This window comes from Dendropsophus ebraccatus, chromosome 2 (assembly GCF_027789765.1).
Source record: "Dendropsophus ebraccatus isolate aDenEbr1 chromosome 2, aDenEbr1.pat, whole genome shotgun sequence".
NCBI lineage: Eukaryota > Metazoa > Chordata > Amphibia > Anura > Hylidae > Dendropsophus > Dendropsophus ebraccatus.
The window spans coordinates 99,426,079-99,446,537 of record NC_091455.1 but is presented as its reverse complement, the minus strand read 5'-3'; the positions used below and the strand labels follow the sequence as shown (position 1 = coordinate 99,446,537).

The 20,459-nt window shown below is 46.0% G+C and overlaps 1 protein-coding gene across 1 annotated transcript in view; it reads right to left on the bottom strand.

The window, feature by feature from the left end:
• Positions 1–1,049: 1,049 nt before the first annotated feature.
• Positions 1,050–20,459, bottom strand: part of LYRM4 (LYR motif containing 4) — a 134,569-nt gene continuing 115,159 nt past the window's right edge. The window contains exon 4 of the mRNA XM_069960196.1: positions 1,050–1,504. Coding sequence (XP_069816297.1) covers positions 1,442–1,504 — 63 coding nt within the window. The 3' untranslated portion in view covers positions 1,050–1,441. The remainder of the gene's footprint in view (positions 1,505–20,459) is intronic.

Below are 20,459 nucleotides of genomic sequence, written 5' to 3'. Positions count from 1 at the left end.
TTTTAATATGTTGTTACTTACGGAAAGTTAGACAAATTTCTAATGTACATTAATTATGGGAAATGCACATATAGGGCCATTTCCCTTAATTTAGTAGATCAGGGAGACTTCAGATTCTCTGAAATTCTGTGACGTCACGAACCGGGGGTGTAATTACAATGGAGTGTCCAGCAGGGGCGCACCATATATAGAAGTCAATGGTACTCATTGACTTCTATATATGGTGCGCCCCTGCTGGACACTCCATTGGAATTACAATGGATGTGTATGTGAATGTAATATACAGTATGTTTTTGATTGAATACATTTATGGAATACTTTGGGGAGTTAGTGTCCTTGCTCCCCCCAAAGTATTCCATAAATGTAATCAGTCAGTACATTTGGAGGGCACCAAGCAGGGAGGGAGAGAGGTGCATCTACCTCCCCCCCTCCCTCCCTGCTCAGTGCTGCTGCCATACATACACACTGTACTACTCCCCCATCATTTGCTCATAGTATGAGAAGATAATGGGGTAGTGGTACCATAGCCGATCTCCATGGTAAGCCCGCCGCTCCCCATACGTCGCTGCTCTGGACTACTACTCCCATCAACTACTCATAGCATCAGCAGGTGATGGGAGGTAGTAGCTTGGTTATCGCTATTACATGGCTGATGCTGCTAATGCCGCGCAGGGGGGAGCCACTCATCACAGTGCAGCCATCATGCACTTCACATCACACTTCAGGCGGCAGAGCTGCTCGGGAAGTAAGATGGGCTAAGGGATAAGTCCTTTTCACTACTACTACAGTATGTACAGAGCAGAGTCGTCTGATGTCAGATTACTCAGACAGTCGAAATTCCCTTTGCCCAATACAGGTTGAGAGGCACTCCCATACACATCAGACACTCGCCCTGTCACGCCAAAACTGGTGGGTTCAGCTAACTATTCTCCGATTTGTATGGGGATCATAACACTTACAGATAAGTGCTATTTAACCGATTGGCTAAAGGTAATGATGAAATGTAGTATCCTAATATTGCACTATAATGAAAAGACTGCAAGAAAATATTTGATAATTGTAACTTTATTTTTTTCTTATTCCAGAAAGAGAAAATATTTCCACAGAGCTATAGTCCATTTTAAATCATACAGTAACTGTAAAATAAACAAATTTCATCTGATAAGACAGGTGTCAACTTTTGTATTGGTCATTTATGGTTATTGTTTATGGCATAAAAGATGGCTCTGATTGTATACTGTTGATTTAATAATGGTAATTACAATTTGTCCACCCTACTATCCTGTTGAAACCTTGCACCTCTAAATAAATAAAACACACACCAATTACATTGTTAATAACCTAGTTAAAAATGGGCTTAGGCAAAATAATCTGTGTATTAGTCCAGGATACAAGAGCATTAGAGAAGAGGACCATTGCATCTGTCATCCAATAGGTGGCATCACTGGTTTCCTGAAGATTCGATGATAAGTTTGTCAGTGGTGTACAGGTGGCCAATTGTAACCTGCAAATCAAAAGAGACAATGTTATAACTTAATATATATGAAACTCCAAAGTGTAGGTCTATACTACATTGTTAGAGAAGAGTTAAGAAAATGAAAATTGATCTCTGCTTTGTTGCATAAAGTCACATTTTTTCTTTAAACACAAAGGGGGGGGGGGGGGGAAGGATTTACAAAGACCAGCGTACAAGTACGCCGGTCTCATACTAAGCCCCGTCCCCTCTTTCCAGGCAAGATTCGCTATGAGGTGTATGCCTCTTAGTGAATCCAGCCGGGCGCACGAATCTGCGCCCAACGTACCAAATCTACACCTGCTTCCAGTAGGGTGTAGATTTGCGTAAATCATGATAAATGAGGTGCGGGAGGAGGCCACACCTCCTCCTCGCCTTATCACACACCCCAAGCTCCAGCAGCCTGCCCATCAGGCGAGCCGGGCATACGGGAGGCGTATGCCAGGTAGAAGAAGCGAATCTGCACCTTCTTCCTGGTGTAAGCCTCTGGCATACCTTTCATAAATGTCCCCCAAGGTCCTTACAACATTGATGTATTCTACAGACTTTTTTCAGTTTAACAATGCTGTGGCCAGATGTTTCTTTAAACCCTTAACGAATTTACAAACAGAGCACTGATCAATGCAATGCAATAACAATGCATTGATCAGTTTAAGCAATCTGAGTTCATATAAATGTATCCAAAGGAGTATTAACCTCTCAGGAATTATTCCTACATGCTGTGAAACACAGAACCTATGGATGGGGAAGGGAAAGTGTTTCAATTCTTTGCGGCACTGGAATGAATCAGCCACACAGGCATTTTTATTACAGTGGCGCGAAGATTCAAACACTTTCCCTGCTCCCGGGATTATATTAATACATGATGCCGGGTGGGAAAAGAGTCCACTACAGCGCCTACCTGTCTGTAGGTTCAGTGTTTCACAGAACATAGGAATAAGCCCTTAACCCTTTCCCGTCAGTAATCTGTATATATACGTTCCTACTGCACATAACCCTTGCAGTAGGAATGTATATATACGTTCCTGCACTGACGGGGCTTCCTGATGTGAGCGGGACCGCTGCAGTGAGAGCGATCCCGCTCACATCAGTATCCGGGGCCGGAGGTAATGAGAGTCAGCTGCGATCCCACAGCTGATTCTCATAACCCCTTAAACGCTGTGATCTGATATCAGCCGGGATGGACAATGTATGGAGCATGAATCCTGAACCCTCTCTATATTATGTTGACAGAACCAGGACGAGCATGCTTGTCCTGTGTAGTCAACCGGTTAATAATGTTTGCTATACTATCATTGCACCTATATTCACCGAATGCACAACAAATCAAGTTCCCAAAACAACTGTTCCAACAAATACTTTCAATGCGCCAGGACTCACTGTTGATCTTTCAATACCGATATGGTACTTGGTGTAAAATTGTTACAAATTTTTGAGCAATGGCTTTTTCAAAAATTTGCAGCTTTCCTGTCTTTTGCGCAAAACATCTAGATCATTGTGCAAAAAATTTCGGCTTTTCTACACTAGTTTTTAGTTAAAAGCATGAATAAATTAATATACAAACTCATATTAAATAGAGTAGGGATTGTTATGATAACAAAGTCTAGTCATACCCCTATTTTTTGTAAATACTTTATCCTCCTACTATGTCTGGAGATTGAACTTGTATTTATTAACTTCTTAAGGACACAGCCAATTTTCATTTGTGCACGTTTGCCTTTTCCTCCTCCATATTGCTTGAGATGTTCTTAACAGCATTTAAAGACACGCCTTACAGCAAGACTCATGGACATAGATGACAATCGACAGAGTCTGAGATTACTTCACAGGGTGCAGCTGTTGGCTCCTCTTTCTACTAGTGTCACTTGTCGCTGCAATGCTGTACAGATCACTTTACAGCAGCCTGCTCTTATCACCACAGACAAAACAGGAAGCCTGAGCTTAGTTTTAGCCCCAGTGGTGAGAATGAAAACTGCAAGATTTCAGGATTATTTTATAATATAAATAGAAAAATTAAAAGTTACAAAAAAAAAAAAATCTACAAAAATTCTTAAAGCGACTGTACCCTCAATCCCCTTCACACCACTTGTACCTTCAGATAGCTGCTTTTAATCCAAAATTTGTCCTGGGGTCTGTTTAGCAGGTGATGCAGTTGTCCTAAAAAACAACTGGCCTAGAGTATCTGTGCCCTAACCTTGCACCACCCACGTTCCTCCTCCCCACCCTCTTTATCATTAGGAATGCCACTGGCAGGATTTTTCCTATTCCTCTGCAGTGAACACTGCACAGGTGCCTTAACGATCCAGCCCAAGTGCCGTGTTCTCACAGCAGATAAATAGGAGGCAATCTGCCTGGGGCATTCCTAATGATGAAGAGGGCAGGGAGGAGGGACAGAGAGGTTGTGCCAGCCTAATGCATACACAACCTAGGCCACTACTGTTGGGCACAGGACTGCAAGTTTAAAGGTTGATTTTTAGGACAATAACTGCATCACCTGCCGAACGTACCCCAGGATAAATCTTAGATTAAAAGCAGCTATCTTAAGGTACAAGCGGTTTGGGGTGGGCAGATTGTGAGTAGAGAGTCACTTTAATATTTTTAACATAAAAACATAATTTAAACTAAAGTCATTTTCTGATGACACCTTCCCCTGATTATGTTTCTAAAGCTAAATCAACTTTAGGCTGGAAACACACACAACAGTTTTTTTGAAAACTTCCACTGACGTTTTTGTGCCAAAACCAGAAGTGGATCCAAAAGTAAAAAAGTACAAATCCTTCCTTTATATTTTTCATCACATTTGAATCCACTTCTGGTTTTCGTACAAAAACGTCAGTGGAATTAAAAAAAAAAAAAAAAAAATTGCTGTGTGTGTTTCCAGCTTTAGAAGAATTTTTCCACCATAATGATAACCATTCCACTTCTTCATACACTGCTCAAAAAATAAATGGAACACTTAAACAAGACACTACGGGAGACATGTATCATCCGGCGTACGGATGATTTTCGGCGGAAAGTGCTGATTTGCGTATTTTTTTATTCACAAATGGCCGATTTGCGAATAAAATATTCACAAATCGTCACTTTCCGCCGAGTACGCCGGGGAGGGGGTGTGAAGGGGGCGGAACCATCCGTTCCGCCAAAAGATAAGCCGAAAACCTACTCCAGTCCTCAGCTGGCGTAGGTTTTCGGCTGTGCGCACCGACGCGCACGGGATTTATGTAGAGGCGGTCTGCCTCTACATAAATCCCCGTAGTGCCGGAGATGCGGGGACATTTATAAGTCCGGCGTAAAAAACGCCGGACTTAATAAATGTCCCCCTATAACTTCAAGTAAATCAAACTTCTGTGAAATCACTATACATTTGCTAAATTGCATTATTTTCCATTTTCAACCCACAAATATATATATATATATATATATATATATATATATATATATATTTTTATTGGGGAACAAAGCACACGTGGTCTAGAAAAAGATTGTAGATTAAAAAGTAGAAGTGTTATGGCTTTAAGAAAGCAAAGTTTAAAGTGTAATTTCCCAGAATCACATATAAAGTCTAACTTTTATTAAATATACATAAAAAATTCAAAAATATATAAAATTGTGTTCTACACACGTGAAATAGGCACTTAACAACAAATCTAGGGTGTCAACCCTCTGATGGACTGGTTTACTATGGGTAATTATACTCGGATATATAGAATAGATGAAACTAGACTACATAAAGGATAATACCAAGCAATTATCTCTATCTAGATCCAAGTCTCTACGCGTTTCACCCAGGTCTATCCCTGGGATCATCAGGAGACCTTAACAAAACACACTGGTTTACTATTTAGAGATTGTATAGAATGGTTGTAGATACAAAGAAAAATGTAAGATGGGGTAGGAGACGAGTGGGGATGTATATTGTGTATATTCTACACGTGTGTGTCAGGTGTTTCATCCGGCCTGGGCTCCGATTAGCACTTGGAGCGACAGGTCAGGGGAACCCCAAGACGAAGATAAACTACACACTGTACGATATACAATTAAACGGCAACAATCTTGTTAATCAAAAGATGTATGTTTAACCAACAAGGATATTAGTGTCCCTCAAGGACAATCCCTTGGGGTTCAGGTCAGATACCAGTATCCTATGGTGCCACAAGCCAGCTGAAAGGCTGATACAAGATATAATCTCTGCAGTAGTCCACGGCAACCATGCACATATTGGCTATGTCCTCAGGGTACTGACGGGTGTCGAGATCTCAGACATCAGGTATAGTCACATAAGCTGGCAGGTGCATAAATCATGTGTACAAACAGTGTCTGCCAAGATAGCCATCATAATCAAAAATCACAGCATAGGGGTAATACGGAGAGCCGCAGGTCCATCATAAATGGACCTGGGCTTGATGTGTGAGCCCTGGTCTTAGGTGAATACAATAATATGGTCATTTAATAGAAATAATGATATTATGACGGCTGCACTAAGAGGGAGTAACAATAGGGTTCAAGGGTTTCATCATATATGTACCTTTGCCCTTGAGTGAAATCTCTTTTGCATATATATATATATATATATATATATATATATATTTTTTTTTTTTTTTTTTTTTTTTTTTGTCCTCTTAGAAAAATAATGGTTGTACAACCGGAAGTATTAATTTTCCATAGAAGTTAGAGGGTACTTGGTTGACTAGTGGCGACCCAGCTTGGCCTTACTACCTCCCTGGGTCCGTGTCCTTCCGTTCTCCAGCCTAGCTCATGAGGGACAGGATTTCTCCCATTAGATGATCTTTCCCGATTTTAGGGGTTGAAGGTATTTGGCAAGAGATACGTGAGGAAATTGGGGGGGGGGGGGGAGTTTGCGAAACAGTCTCTGGTTTGTCATACTATGTTATGGATATTTTGTATAATGGCAGACTAATGGTAGACAAACTAAATGTTTTGTAATTGAATTGTCTCTTGGTTAGAGATTCTATGCATTATTGCCATCCTCTTTTTTTTGCGTGGGTTTTTTTTTTTTTTTTTTTGGGAGGGGGGAGGGGGAGATAATATTTTCCTTTTTTTGTATTCAACTGTGATATTGTGATTTCGTGATATAATTATGGGAAAAAAAGGAAATGAAAAAAAAAATTAAATAAAGATTAATAAAAAACAAACAAACAAAAAAAAACAATGGCTGTTGCTTAGCAACGACCATTGTTATACTGGCTGAACACCGGCCAGTAAAAAAAAATCACAGCATAGATATATATATAATGCACTTATCGCCATAGGGATTACTCACTACCCCCAACGTGCCCAGGGCGGTGATTCCATCGTCTTGGGGTTCCCCTGACCTGTCGCTCCAAGTGCTAATCTGAGGCCAGGCCGGATGAAACACCTAACACACACGTGTAGAATATACACAATATACATCCCCACTCTTCTCCTACCCCATCTTACATTTTTCTTTGTATCTACAACCATTCTATACAATCTCTAGATAGCAAACCAGTGGGTTTTGTTAAGGTCTCCTGATGATCCCAGGGATATACCTGGGTGAAACACGTAGAGGCTTGGATCTAGATAGAGATAATTGCTTGGTATTATCCTTTATGTAGTCTGGTTTAATCTATATTTATCCGGGTATAATTACCCATAGTAAACCAGTCCATCAGAGGGTTAACACCCTAGAATTGTTGTTAAGTGCCTATTTCACGTGTGTAGAACACAATTTTATATATTTTTGAATTTTTAATGTATATTCAATAAAAGTTAGATTTTATACGTGATTCTGAAAAATTGGTTATAATTTGCACATATTTAGACCCTGTTTATTGCACACCCATATCGGGTGGTGCATCTGTGATTCAAAGTTTGAAGTGTACCTGTTTTTATAACTTTCAAAATCTAAACCAAAAGTACATGTGATTTAAAGCAAGTTTGCAATTTACATTCATTATTTTTTTTTTTTTTAAGTTATCATGGCATTTCCTGTTTTATGACTATTTTTTTCTCAAAGAGTCAGAAAACAGGAAGTCCTTTGTGAAGCCATTGGTATGGGCCGACCTAGAGGGGGTGGGGCCTAGACCTTTAGGCCAGCCTGTTCCAATGGTCGATGAGGGGGCCAGGCCTATGTGCCTATGACGTCATGGAGGACGGGGCCAATGGTGGTGCTGTGGGTGGGGCTAAGTGGCGCTGTTGCAGTGAAGCACCGCCCACTTAACACAATCTGCAGTTGATTAAAAAAATCACTTTTTACTTGAACAAGCACCATGACGTATGATATAAAATAAGGTATTACAACAGCTAAATTTACTTATTACACCCATGTAGAGAAGTCAGAATGCAAAAAGGGGGTGACAGTGTCACTTTAACCTAAATTATAAACAAAAGCAAAAAAAAATGCTCTGATGTTGTTTTTACATGTGGAAACAACATTTATTTATTTTTTTTGTTTGTACCATGTGAATGTCCCCTTAGACAAGGTTCCATTTTTAACTGCTGCTCTAACACAACTGCAATGGTAAGTGCATGAGAAAACAGCATTTTTCCAATGTAGATGGGGTGATGATGGGGTGATGCAGCAGCATTTACTGTTCAATTACAGCACTTATCTGCCACATACTCTTAATTAGCTCCTGTGTCATCTGTAATCACAACATGTTAAGGTTAAATGTACAGTGGCTCTAGCGAACTACTTTCTCGATGGCCATTGCAGGGCTGGAAGGGTTAAAAATGAGTAAAGCCAACTTTCTTTGATTAGACTAAATATGCTTGTATGTAGGTTTACAAACAGAGCAGATCACCACCCCTGGCTGACTGCCATGTTCCAGAGGTCAATGTCTCAACATTTTCATAATAGCTCAGTTGCCAAAAACAAACACTGCAGTGACAGAGGGACGTGAGTCTGGGCCTACTCCTCTTAACTCATTGTACAGAAGAGTTAGAACTTTGTTCTGGAACAATCAATAAGGGAACCAATGAACTATAGAGCTTTCTGAAAACACAGGAAAGACATTTATTTATCAGCGACCATGAGACAACAGGGGACAAGTGGCAGGACTCTGTAACAACTTCATAAATCATACTCATCCCCAAGAGAAAAATAAGTGTTGATAAAGGGGTTTTCCAAGATTATTAACCTAGGCTAAAAAACATACAACTGCGTTGCCAAAGCCTAGACAAACCTCCCCAAATACTGTTTTCTTTCCTCTCAGCTTCTCCTGTCATGATACAGCTTTGTTTATATCTTAAAATGTTTGTTTACATTCTGTTCTGCTTGTTTCCTTACACAGCACACCCAGTGACCAGAGGCGGAACTGCAGTGTATACTTGTTACAGGCAAACTGCAGTTTCTGTTTAATTTGTCTGTCACTGAGTGTCTGAGTACATTGCTGTGTATGTTACGGTGTGTGTCTGTCTGTGTGCATGTGCTACAGTGTGTTACAGTGCACGTGAGTGTGTTACTGTGTCTTTTTGTGTGTGGGGGGGAGGGGGGTTGTAGACAAGGGTAGGTAAATGGAGCAGTTTACACTAGATATGCAACTCCTTTGCAGCCAGATACTCCCTCAGGTTGAGCCAGGTGCCCTCCTTTGCAGCCAGACATGCTTACCCAGGTGCAGCCAGATACTTAAAGTGACTGTACCACCAGGCTAAGGCCCCGTTCCCACTGAGGAAAGGTAGCGGAATTCCGCGACGGAATTGTCCGCCGCGGAATGCCGTTAGCCTCCCGCTCATAATGGGAGTCTATGGGAGGCGCGCGCTCCTGCCCTGTCCGCGCTGAAGAATGAACATGTTCATTCTTCAGCACGGACAGGGCAGGAGCGCGAGCCTCCCATAGACTCCCATTATGAGCGGGAGGCTAACGGCATTCCGCGGCGGACAATTCCGTCGCGGAATTCCGCTACCTTTCCTCAGTGGGAACTGGGCCTTAGGCTGAAGCACTGGAGGCGGGCCGACCCACCCTTAGTGGGAGGAAACCCTACCCCCTCTATGATAGGGTTCCATTGATTCTAAAGGAGTCACGTCATGGAGGGACTGGGGTTTCTTTGGTGACTTGAGGTGGGCGAGAAATATAAGCACAGAAGCATACTACTTAAACCAAGTAGAGACCATGCTGCTACTACTACTCAGAGAATACACAGTAGGGAAAGGCAGTCCAATGTAAATGTGAAATGTAAGGCAAGGTTCACCACACATTTTGGACGCCGGATCTATTTGCCAATACTCAGAATGGGTCAAACAAACACAAAGTGAAGAAACATAAAAGCTTGCCCTATACCTGTTACCTTTTGATATATCTTGAGCATTTTGGGTGTAGGGAAAGATCTAATAATCATGGGTGGTAGGGCAGTCAGAAGCCACCTAGGATTGCACGGATGACTTGTGGCTCAGGCGGCAGGCAGCATGAAAGTGATGACAAATTTTCTTTTAAAGGAGATGTCTGACAATTTTTTTATTAAAGTATTGTATTGCCCCCCCCCCCCAAAAAAAAAGAAGTTATACAAATCACCAATAAACATTTATTACAGGAAATGCTTATAAAGTGCTTTTTTTCCTGCACTTACTACTGCATCAAGGCTTCACTTCCTGAATAAAATGGTGATGTCACGACCCGAGTCCCAGAGCTGTGCGGGCTGTGGCTGCTGGAGAGGATGATGGCAGGGGGACACTGAGCATCCCTCTGCCATCATCGTCTCCAGCAGCCACAGCCCGCACAGCCCTGGGAGTCGGGTCGTGACATCACCATGTTATCCAGGAAGTGACATCACCATGTTATCCAGGAAGTGAAGCCTTAATTCAGTAGTAAGTGCAGGGAAAAAAAACTTTATGAGCATTTCCTGTAATAAGTGTATATTGGTGATTTGTATAACTTTTGGGGGGAAATACAATTCTTTAATAAAAATTTTCCCCCGGACTTCTCCTTTAAGGTTTGTCCAGGCTAGTAATGTAAGCAATTAATGGAAACAATATATTCTAGAGAGATTGTAGGAGCCACTGCAACATTCAGTCTATTGTTATTGTTTACCATGGGAGTGCTTTGTACCTTTTTCTCATGCTTTAGATTGTACAATATAACATTCGCTCTAACACCCTAGAGCGCATACACTGCAGCTGGGAACCCCATAGTGTGAAAAGGCAACAAAATTGTGGGCCTTTATTGTAGGTGAAACTGTACTTTTATTAATCTTAACCAGAATTTTCAGAAGGAAGTAATATACTTATTCAGTAGAACAGATAAGAAAACAATTAAAATGGATGTAGGCTTCATCTGAACATCAGTATTTCTTTTTACACCTCAGAAACCTGGATCAGTAATGTCTTGGACAAACCATCTGTATTGGGCCTCGGCACCCAGACCCCCCACTAATACAAAACAGATATCTGTGCACACATTATGAAAGAAATGTGTGCACAGACATCTTTTTTTCCTTAGACTTTAATGTAGCACAATATTAGATTCAATATGTTTTGTATATCTATTTTACCGCTTTATTTTGCTTTTGTTTTGCTGTGTTTGAACATAGCTCTAAAAAGAATGTCAGCTGCAATTTGGGGTCTAAACTGCTAAAACTGGTAGAAAACTTTTTTATATATCCATTTATGCTTCCAAAATGCAGAAAAAGCCTTTTAGTTTTCAGTGCTAGGAGTCAAGCTTTCCCAAGCTTCTGAAAAGCTGAAAGCTGTAACACCTCCTTGCTTCCCCTCCCATACCTGACCCTGCATGATTGGCAGTTAGCTGAAAGGTGAGCCCTGACTGATAGTTAAAGGGGTACTCCAGCGCTGATAAAAAAAAAACAAAAAAACAATCAAGCAATCATAAACATAGTTTTTACATTTACCATCCCTCCGGAGTCTGTCTCCGTATCAATTTCCCGCTGTTTGCAGGTCCCTTAAGCTCCAGTTGGGGGCTTCATTTTTTCTTTACTTCCTGGTTTGGGCTTTTCCATGATCCACTTTGTCTCCGGTGATGTCTGACTCTTTAAAACTGTTAGATGGCTTACATCTTGTTCAGCCAATCAGAGCTGAGCAACTTATGTCATCTGACAAAGGGCTTAGACCCACCTCTATCTTGATGATGTCACTGTCACAAGATAGCTGCCACAGAAAAGCCTGGGGTCAACAGTCATTAGTTAAGAATAGGTTTACCTCACTTCCTGGTGGGGGATTGAGGGGGAAAAGATAGGTAGGGGGGCATATACGTGATTGAAGCATATTACAAAGTTATATAACTTTGTAATGTGTTTCAATTACTGGAAAAAAGCTTTTAGCTGGAGTACACCTTTAAGGAAAGTCAGGGATGGGTGGGATTCCAGTTTGCAGCAAATCAGGGGCTTGGCAACGCCTCTTTCACTCTTTGAAACATGAACTGCAGCTGACATTCTTTTGAAAGGGAACCAATCAGCATAATTGTGTTGATATGGTTCCCAGGAGCACAGTATAGCTCTGCTGCGTAGCTCCTCGACCATGCCAGCCCCATATGCAGCTATAGCCATTTCTTATCAATAGCCACATGATGTTGGCAAGATTACTGGGAACATGGTGACCAGATAAGACATGGCTTCAGCTGCATGCAGTAAACACATGTGAATGTGGCCTAAGAGGGCCAGTGATAAGTTGGCTAATGGCTACTGGATCTTTTTGTGGCCATTTAAATTATCTTTATGGGCCATTAAAACCCGTAGTGAACAAGTGCCAATCACCAAGATTGTCGCTCAATGTCGGAGTAGTATCAGCTTGTCTAAAAAGGGCCTTTTGTTTATGTTATACACTAAAGACAAAAATGGTGAACATTTAAAGGGGTTATCCACTTTCTTCCAGAGACAACATGACTCTTGTCTCCAGTTCAGGTGTGGTTTGCAATTAAAGTGACACTGTCACCTCCTTTTTGCATTTTTGCATCTCTACACAGGTGTAAAGGGTAAATTTAGAGTTTTTCATACCTTATTTTATATCATACGTCATGGTGTTTGTTCAAGTAAAAAGTGTCCTTTTATCAACTGCAGATTGTATTCAGTGGGCGTGGCCTCGCGGCATAAACGCAACTTAGCCCCACCCACAACAGCACCGTTGGCCCCGCCCCCTCTCCGACCATTGGAACAGGCTGGCCAAAAGGTCTAGACCCCACCCCCTTTACTTCGGCCAACCAATGGGCGTCATGGGGGCAGAGTCAACAGTGCTGTTGTGGGCGGGGCTAAGTGGCGCTAATGCCGCTAGGCCACGCCCACTTAATACAATCTGCAGTTGATAAAAGGACACTTTTTACTTGAACAAACACCATGACGTATGATATGAAATAAGGTATGAAAAACGCTAAATTTACCCTTTACACCTGTGTAGAGATGTCAGAATGCACAAAGGGGGTGTCACTTTAAGCTCTATTCACTTTAATAGAACTGAGTTGCAACCCCCCCCCCCCCAACCTTAAGACAAGAGTGGTGCTGTCTCTGGAAGAAAGTGGCCATGTTTTTCTAACGGTGGATAACCCCTTTAACATAAAGGCAAAATTGTGTCCATTCAGAAATACCCCCACCCAACTTCATCATTCCTGAATGAATGATACGGTACGTCCTGCTGCAGGTGAGGAGGTTCAGAGAACATGACAGCTGCATTTAAATGTCTTAAGGGGCCCCTTAGTTACTGGATCCGTTGTACTGCCCAGGCTGGGACTTAACGTCAGAGTGACGCTGATCCCGGCTCGGTATTCTATGTATCTGGTCTGCAGCAGTCCAGAGTAATAGAGCAATGATCTAATGGATTAGTGCTCTATTATATAAACAGCACTGATCTCAATGGGAGATCAGTGCAAGTCCCCCAGGGGACTTCTAATTCATGTATGTGTAAAAAAAAAGTTTTTTATTAATAAAAAAATCCCCTCCCCTAATAAAAGTTTGTATCACCCCCCTTTTCCCATTTTATAAATAAAAATAAACAAACAAACATGTTTGGTATTGTCGCGTGCGTAATCGCATGAGCTATTAAATTAACACATTACTGATCATGCACAATAAACAACGTAAGCCCAAAAACATTCCAAAGTACAAAATTTTTGGTTGCATCAAATCCAGTAAAATTGTGATAAAAAGTGATAAAAAAGTAAGGAACCAATAGAAAGTACAGATCATGGTGCAAAAAATGATACCTCACACAGCCCCATAGACCAAAAGATAAAAGCGTTATAAGGATGGGATAAGAGCAATTTTAAAGGGAACCATTCACCCCGTGGCCCCCGTTAGAAACAGACAAACAGTTACATAAAGGTCAATATACTTACCATATCGCTCCCGGTCCCGTCCCGGATCTCGTTGTTGACACGGAGAAATCGCCGATTCTTCTTCTCCCGCCCATTATGGTAATGAGCTGAGATGAGTCCAACGTCCATAGGAAACGACGGACGAGTCCAACTTATTCATGAGGTCCTCTTCTCGTTGCCGCCCATCCACGCCTCCTGGAACTTGATTGACGTCTTCAGTCTTCAGTCTCCTCACGAATTCCCGCGCAGGCGCCGTTGCGAAGGTCTCGTCATCTCTTCTGCGCCTGCGCGGTAAACAGGATACGTGCTTGTGACGTTCCTGTGTACCGCGCATGCGCGAAGTCCAACACGTCACTTCAGCTCTGACAATCGGCGCACGCGCAGTAAACATTGAAGCTGTGGAGCGGCTTCAATTGTGAACTGCGCATGCGCCGAAAACGACCGTCACGGCGCCTGCGCGGGATCCGGCGAGAAGAAAGAAGACGAGGAGGAAGAAGACCCGGCGTCAATCAAGTGTCGGAGGCGGGGAGAAGGCTGGACTTCGGGCCGGTGGCGCTCATTACCATAATGGGCGCGAGAAGAAGAATCTGCGATTTCTCCGTGTCAACAACGAGATCCGGGACGGGACCGGGAGCGATATGGTAAGTATATTGACCTTTATGTAACTGTTTGTCTGTTTCTAACGGGGGCCACGGGGTGAATGGTTCCCTTTAAGGAACATTTAGTTTTTTAAAAAGGTTGTAATTTTTTAAAAGCCCTCAAATAAAATAAAAGTTATGTAAGTTGTCTATCATTGTAATCGTACAGACTTGGCAAACATAGATAACAAGTCAGTTTTACTATAGGGTGAATGGCGTAACCCCCTCCAATAAAAAATATTGTGTTTTATTTTTAATTTCACAGCGCAAATAATTTTTTTCTGGTTTCACTGCATATTTTATGCAAAAATTAAGTCTGTTATTGCAAAGTACTATGGCTTTTTAAACACGAGGTGGAAAAACGAAAACAGATAATTTTAATTAGCCCGGGAGACAAGGGGTTAAACCAATAAACTTTGCTAGATCTTGTAATTGGATATCCATGTTTATGCGTGAGTTGTTATGACAGAAAGTTATCTGTTATAAGTTTCAAAGCTGTCCAAGATTCTGAGACAAACCCCCTAGGTAGTCCAAACCAGTAAAGAGGTTCTAGTACATTTACAGTTAAGATGAGTCCCAGCCCCATGCCAGTACTGGTGTATCCACAAGGCTCAACTGTTATGTCCACTGGGTAATGTCACAAGGCACCATTTTGTTAGGTCATTGTAAAAACCTACTGTATACACAGAGACAATGGTGTGAGACCAATTACAATTACAATTTTACAACTTTTCCAAATTTCGCAGTTTGGTGGGATAAATAAATATGTGACATGATTGTAAGTAACCACAATATATTACACAATCCTTCAAGTGACAAAACAAACAAATTAACAGATTTTTTTCCCTAAGCAAACTATCCTCAATGATCTGCCATGTGTAGAGATGAGCGAACCTCGATCATGTTTGAGTCGATCCAATCCCGAACTTTCAGCATTTGTATAGCGGTGGCTGCTGAAGTTGGATAAAGCCCTAAGGCTATGTGGAAAACATGGATATAGTCATTGGCGGTATCCATGTTTTCCAGACAACCTTAGAGCTTTATCCAAGTTCAGCAGCCCCAGCTAATCAAATGTCGAACGTTCGGGTTCGGATCGATTCGAACCCGGTTCACTCATCTCTAGCCATGTGTCATTTCAAGGGAATTTATTATAAATTTATGCTCCCTTAAAGTGAATGTGTCATAAGAAAATAACTTATTGTTTAAATCAGCGCTTCTCAAACTGAGAGACGCAGGGTCCCTGCCTGTGCCAGACATCGGCACACAGCAGGGACTCCAGGATTTGTGACCCGCCGATTAAATCTCCTCAAGCTGGCCTGCAGGACATAATGGCCTGACAGCTCAGTCTCCGGGCAGTAGTTGTCATTGCCTGAGGTGCCTAACTCCTCCCCTGGCCCGCCCACGCGCAAGGAGCAGCCTGTACATACACTGCAGGCTCCTTGCTCGGCACAGTCTCCTCTCTGCTATAGTGAAAGTTCAGAACAGCCTGAACTGTGTGAGCCTGGGGAGGAGCGGACGGGACGCTGGAGGTTGGGGGAGCGGAGGAGCTCATTATCAAGATCCCCGTAGCTAATGGGGTAAGCAGTGCTGCGGGGCAGAGATCAGGGCAAAGTGCTGTGGGTGTGATGTGCTGCAAGGAGGCTGATATGACTGAGAACAATGTTGTGCAGAGGATGTACAGTGGGCTAATTGGTTGCAGGTCACTACATAAGTGAGGTGCAATAGGCTGCAGGGCTGGAGTACAATAGGATGCTGTTCTGGGTGGAATAGACTGCAGTGCTGGGGTATATTAGGGTGCTGTTCTGGGTAGAATAGGCTGCAGTGCTGGGGTACAATAGGATGTTGTTCTGGGTGCAATAGGCTGCAGTGCTGGAATACAATAGGATGTTGTTCTGGGTGTAATAGGCTGTAGTGCTGGGGTACAATAGGATGTTGTTCTGGATTGAATAGGCTGTAGTGCTGGGTACAATAGGATACTGTTCTGGGTGTAATAGACTGCAAGGCAGTACATGGTGAGGTGCAATAGGCTGCAAGGCATTACATGGTGAGGTTCAATGAGCTGCAGTGCTGGGTGCAATAGGGTGCAAGGCAGTACCCCCTAATAATGGCAACAGATCAAATGGCACAGCGTCAGGTTGCAGCAGGAGACATTATTACTATATGGGGGCACAGCAGGGGAAATTATTGCTATATATAGGCACAGCAGGAGACATTATTACTATATGGAGGGCACAGCAGGAGGCATTATTATTATATAGAGGCACAGCAGGAGGCATTATTACTATATGGAGGCACAGCAGGGGACATTATTACTGTATGGAGGACACAGCAGGAGACATTACTATATGGGGGCACAGAAGGAGGCATTATTACTATATGGAGGACACAGCAGGAGACATTACTATATGGGGCAGAGCAGGAGGCATTATTATTGTACGAGGGTCACAGTTGGGGCATTATTACTATATAGGGAAAAGCAGGGGATCTTACGCACAGGGGGCAACCCACATACCTAATCTGGGGGATTTAACTGTTTGCGGGGCACTACAGGGAAACTAACTATTTGTGGGACACTGATGTGTCACTATTGGGGGAATTCACTATTTGTAGGTTACTAGTGGGGTTATTAACTGTTTGTGGGGCACTAGTGGGGGAATTTACTATTTGTAAGGCACTATTGCATGTATTAATTACTATATGGGAGCTATTATGGGAATACCTACTACTTTAACAGTGCCAGGAACACTGCACATCACTCTGACAGTGACAGGCAGGCCTGTATTTAGAGTTCATGCTGCCCTAGGCACTTTGCACGCAGAGGCGCCCCCCCTCACCCCCCCCCCCCCCCGCCGCGCCGTTACTGTACATGCATGGTATATACCCTGGCACTTGGGTGCCGCTCTGCTTGATGCCCGCTGTTCTCATCAAACAGACGTGATGGAGGAAGGAAGGAGGCCGGGGGACTGGTTCTGTCCAGTGTTGGACTGGGGGACCTGGAGCCACCAATATACAACCAGTGAGACACGACATGCTGACCCGCTCCTTTCCTGAATTCATCTGTATCTGTGACAAATCTCAGAACACCCTCCATGTATACAGCTCTCAGGGTATGCTGGGAGTTGTAGTCTCTGAGAGGACAACCCTGTAATAAATCACTGTGTGCAGAGTCTCCTGGTGGCTGCAATCTGTGGGTGACAACCATCAGCCCTGAGGGTCCAGCATTACATCTGTCTACAGCGGCAGTTATCATAGGATTGTACTTTACTACAACTCCCAGCATATCCTGAGGGCTGCAGACTGTCAGTACATGCTGGGAGTTGTAGTGCCTGCAGCTGTTGTAGTTGGGTCCTATACAATGAATGCTTTGTGGCATATAAGAATAAAGAGATCTGTGGGGGCTCAGTGCAGGGAAGTGACCCCAGAACATCACTAATAGGGGATAGAACAAAAACATCTCCCCCAATATCTTATTAGTGATGTTCTGGGGTCACTTCCCTACACTGAGCCCCTACAGATCTATGTATACTTATATGCCACAAAGCATCCAGTGTATGATGCACCTAGGACCCAACTACAGCAGCTGCAGGCACTACAACTCCCAGCAAGTACTGACAGTCTGCAGCCCTCAGGATATGCTGGGAGTTGTAGTGCCTGCAGCTCTTGTAGTTGGGTCCTAGTTTAAAAGTTTGCACTAGTGTACTGTAGTGACCGCAGGGCTGTGTCAGTACACTACCGCAAACAATAAACTGACCCTTATAGACCCCAATGGTAGACAGGCTCTGCACACTATAGAAGTGATTACAGTGCAGTTACTAATGACTCACAGGTGACGTCTTCTCGAATTGCTGTCGCTAACTTTTTGCTTTCTTCTCCATCTGGCGCAGCATCATGAAGACTTCTCCGACCACAACTTGTCTGCAGGGGCAGCTGGGGGTGACTGGGGCAGGAGGGCAGCTGGGGGGGCTGGGAAAGGGAGGCAGCTGGGGGTGACTGGGAAAGGGAGGCAGCTGGGGCGACAGGGGGACTGGGGAAGGGGGGCAGCTGGGGGTGACAGGGGAAGGGAGGCAGCTAGGGGTGACTGAGGAAGGGAGGCAACTGGGGGTGACTGGGGAAGGGAGGCAGCTGGGGGAAAGAGAGAGCAGCTGGGGGAAAGGGAGAGCAGCTGGGGGGCAGGGGACCAGCAGGGAGGGGCAGCTAGGGTGGCAGGGGAGAAGCTGGGGTTCAGGGGGGGCTGGGGCTCAGGGGGAGAGGCTGGGGGTCAGGGGGAGCGGTAGGGGGGCAGGGAAGAAGCTGGGATTCAGGGGGAGAGGCTGGGGTCAGAGGGAGAAGCTGTGGGTCAGGGGAAGGGGCTGGGAGGCTGGGGAGCAGCTGAGAATGCAGGGGAGAGAAGCTGGGGGCAGGGGAGAGGCTGAGAATGCAGGGGGGAGAGGCTGGGGACCAGGGGAGAGGCTGGGGACCAGGGGAGAGGCTGAGGGTTAGGGGGAGAGTCTGGGGGGGCAGGGGAAAGGCTGGGGGGCAGGGGAGAGGCTGGGGGGGGCAGGGGAGAGGCTGGGGGGCAGGTGAGAGGCTGGGGGCAGGTGAGAGGCTGAGGGGCAGGTGAGAGGCTGGGGGGGCAGGTGAGAGGCGGAGAGGCTGGGGGGGCAGGGGAGAGGCTGCAGGGGGGCAGGGGAGAGGCTGGGGGGCAGGTGAGAGGCGGAGAGGCTGGGGGGGCAGGGGAGAGGCTGCAGGGGGGCAGGGGAGAGGCTGGGGGGCAGGTGAGAGGCGGAGAGGCTGGGGGGGCAGGGGAGGGGCTGCAGGGGGGCAGGGGAGAGGCTGGGGGGCAGGGGAGAGGCTGGGGGGGCAGGGGAGAGGCTGGGGGGGGCAGATGAGAGGCTGCAGGGGGGCAGGTGAGAGGCTGGGGGGGCAGATGAGAGGCTGGGGGGCAGGTGAGAGGCTGAGGGGCAGGTGAGAGGCTGGGGGGCAGGTGAGAGGCTGAGGGGCAGGTGAGAGGCTGAGGGGCAGGTGAGAGGCTGGGGGGGCAGGGGAGAGGCGGAGAGGCTGGGGGGGCAGGGGAGAGGCTGAGGGGCAGGTGAGAGGCTGGGGGGGCAGGTGAGAGGCTGAGGGGCAGGTGAGAGGCTGGGGGGGCAGGTGAGAGGCTGGGGGGCAGGTGAGAGGCTGGGGGGGCAGGTGAGAGGCTGATGGTTAGGTGGAGAGGCTGGGGGGCAGGTGAGAGGCTGGGGGGGCAGGTGAGAGGCTGGGGGGCAGGTGAGAGGCTGGGGGGCAGGTGAGAGGCTGGGGGGCAGGTGAGAGGCTGAGGGGCAGGTGAGAGGCTGGGGGGGCAGGTGAGAGGCTGAGGGGCAGGTGATAGGCTGGGGGGGCAGGTGAGAGGCTGAGGGGCAGGTGAGAGGCTGGGGGGGGCAGGGGAGAGGCGGAGAGGCTGGGGGGGCAGGGGAGAGGCTGGGGGGGGGCAGGTGAGAGGCGGAGAGGCTGGGGGGGCAGGGGAGAGGCTGCAGGGGGGCAGGGGAGAGGCTGGGGGGCAGGTGAGAGGCGGAGAGGCTGGGGGGGCAGGGGAGAGGCTGGGGGGCAGGGGAGAGGCTGGGGGGGCAGGTGAGAGGCTGAGGGGCAGGTGAGAGGCTGGGGGGGCAGGTGAGAGGCTGAGGGGCAGGTGAGAGGCTGGAAGGGCAGGTGAGAGGCTGGGGGGCAGGTGAGAGGCTGGGGGGGCAGGTGAGAGGCTGAGGGGCAGGTGAGAGGCTGATGGTTAGGTGGAGAGGCTGGGGGGCAGGTGAGAGGCGGAGAGGCTGAGGGGCAGGTGATAGGCTGGGGGGGCAGGTGAGAGGCTGAGGGGCAGGTGAGAGGCTGGGGGGGCAGGGGAGAGGCGGAGAGGCTGGGGGGGCAGGGGAGAGGCTGGGGGGGGGCAGGTGAGAGGCGGAGAGGCTGGGGGGCAGGGGAGAGGCTGCGGGGGGGCAGGGGAGAGGCTGGGGGGCAGGTGAGAGGCGGAGAGGCTGGGGGGGCAGGGGAGAGGCTGGGGGGCAGGGGAGAGGCTGGGGGGGCAGGTGAGAGGCTGAGGGGCAGGTGAGAGGCTGGGGGGGCAGGTGAG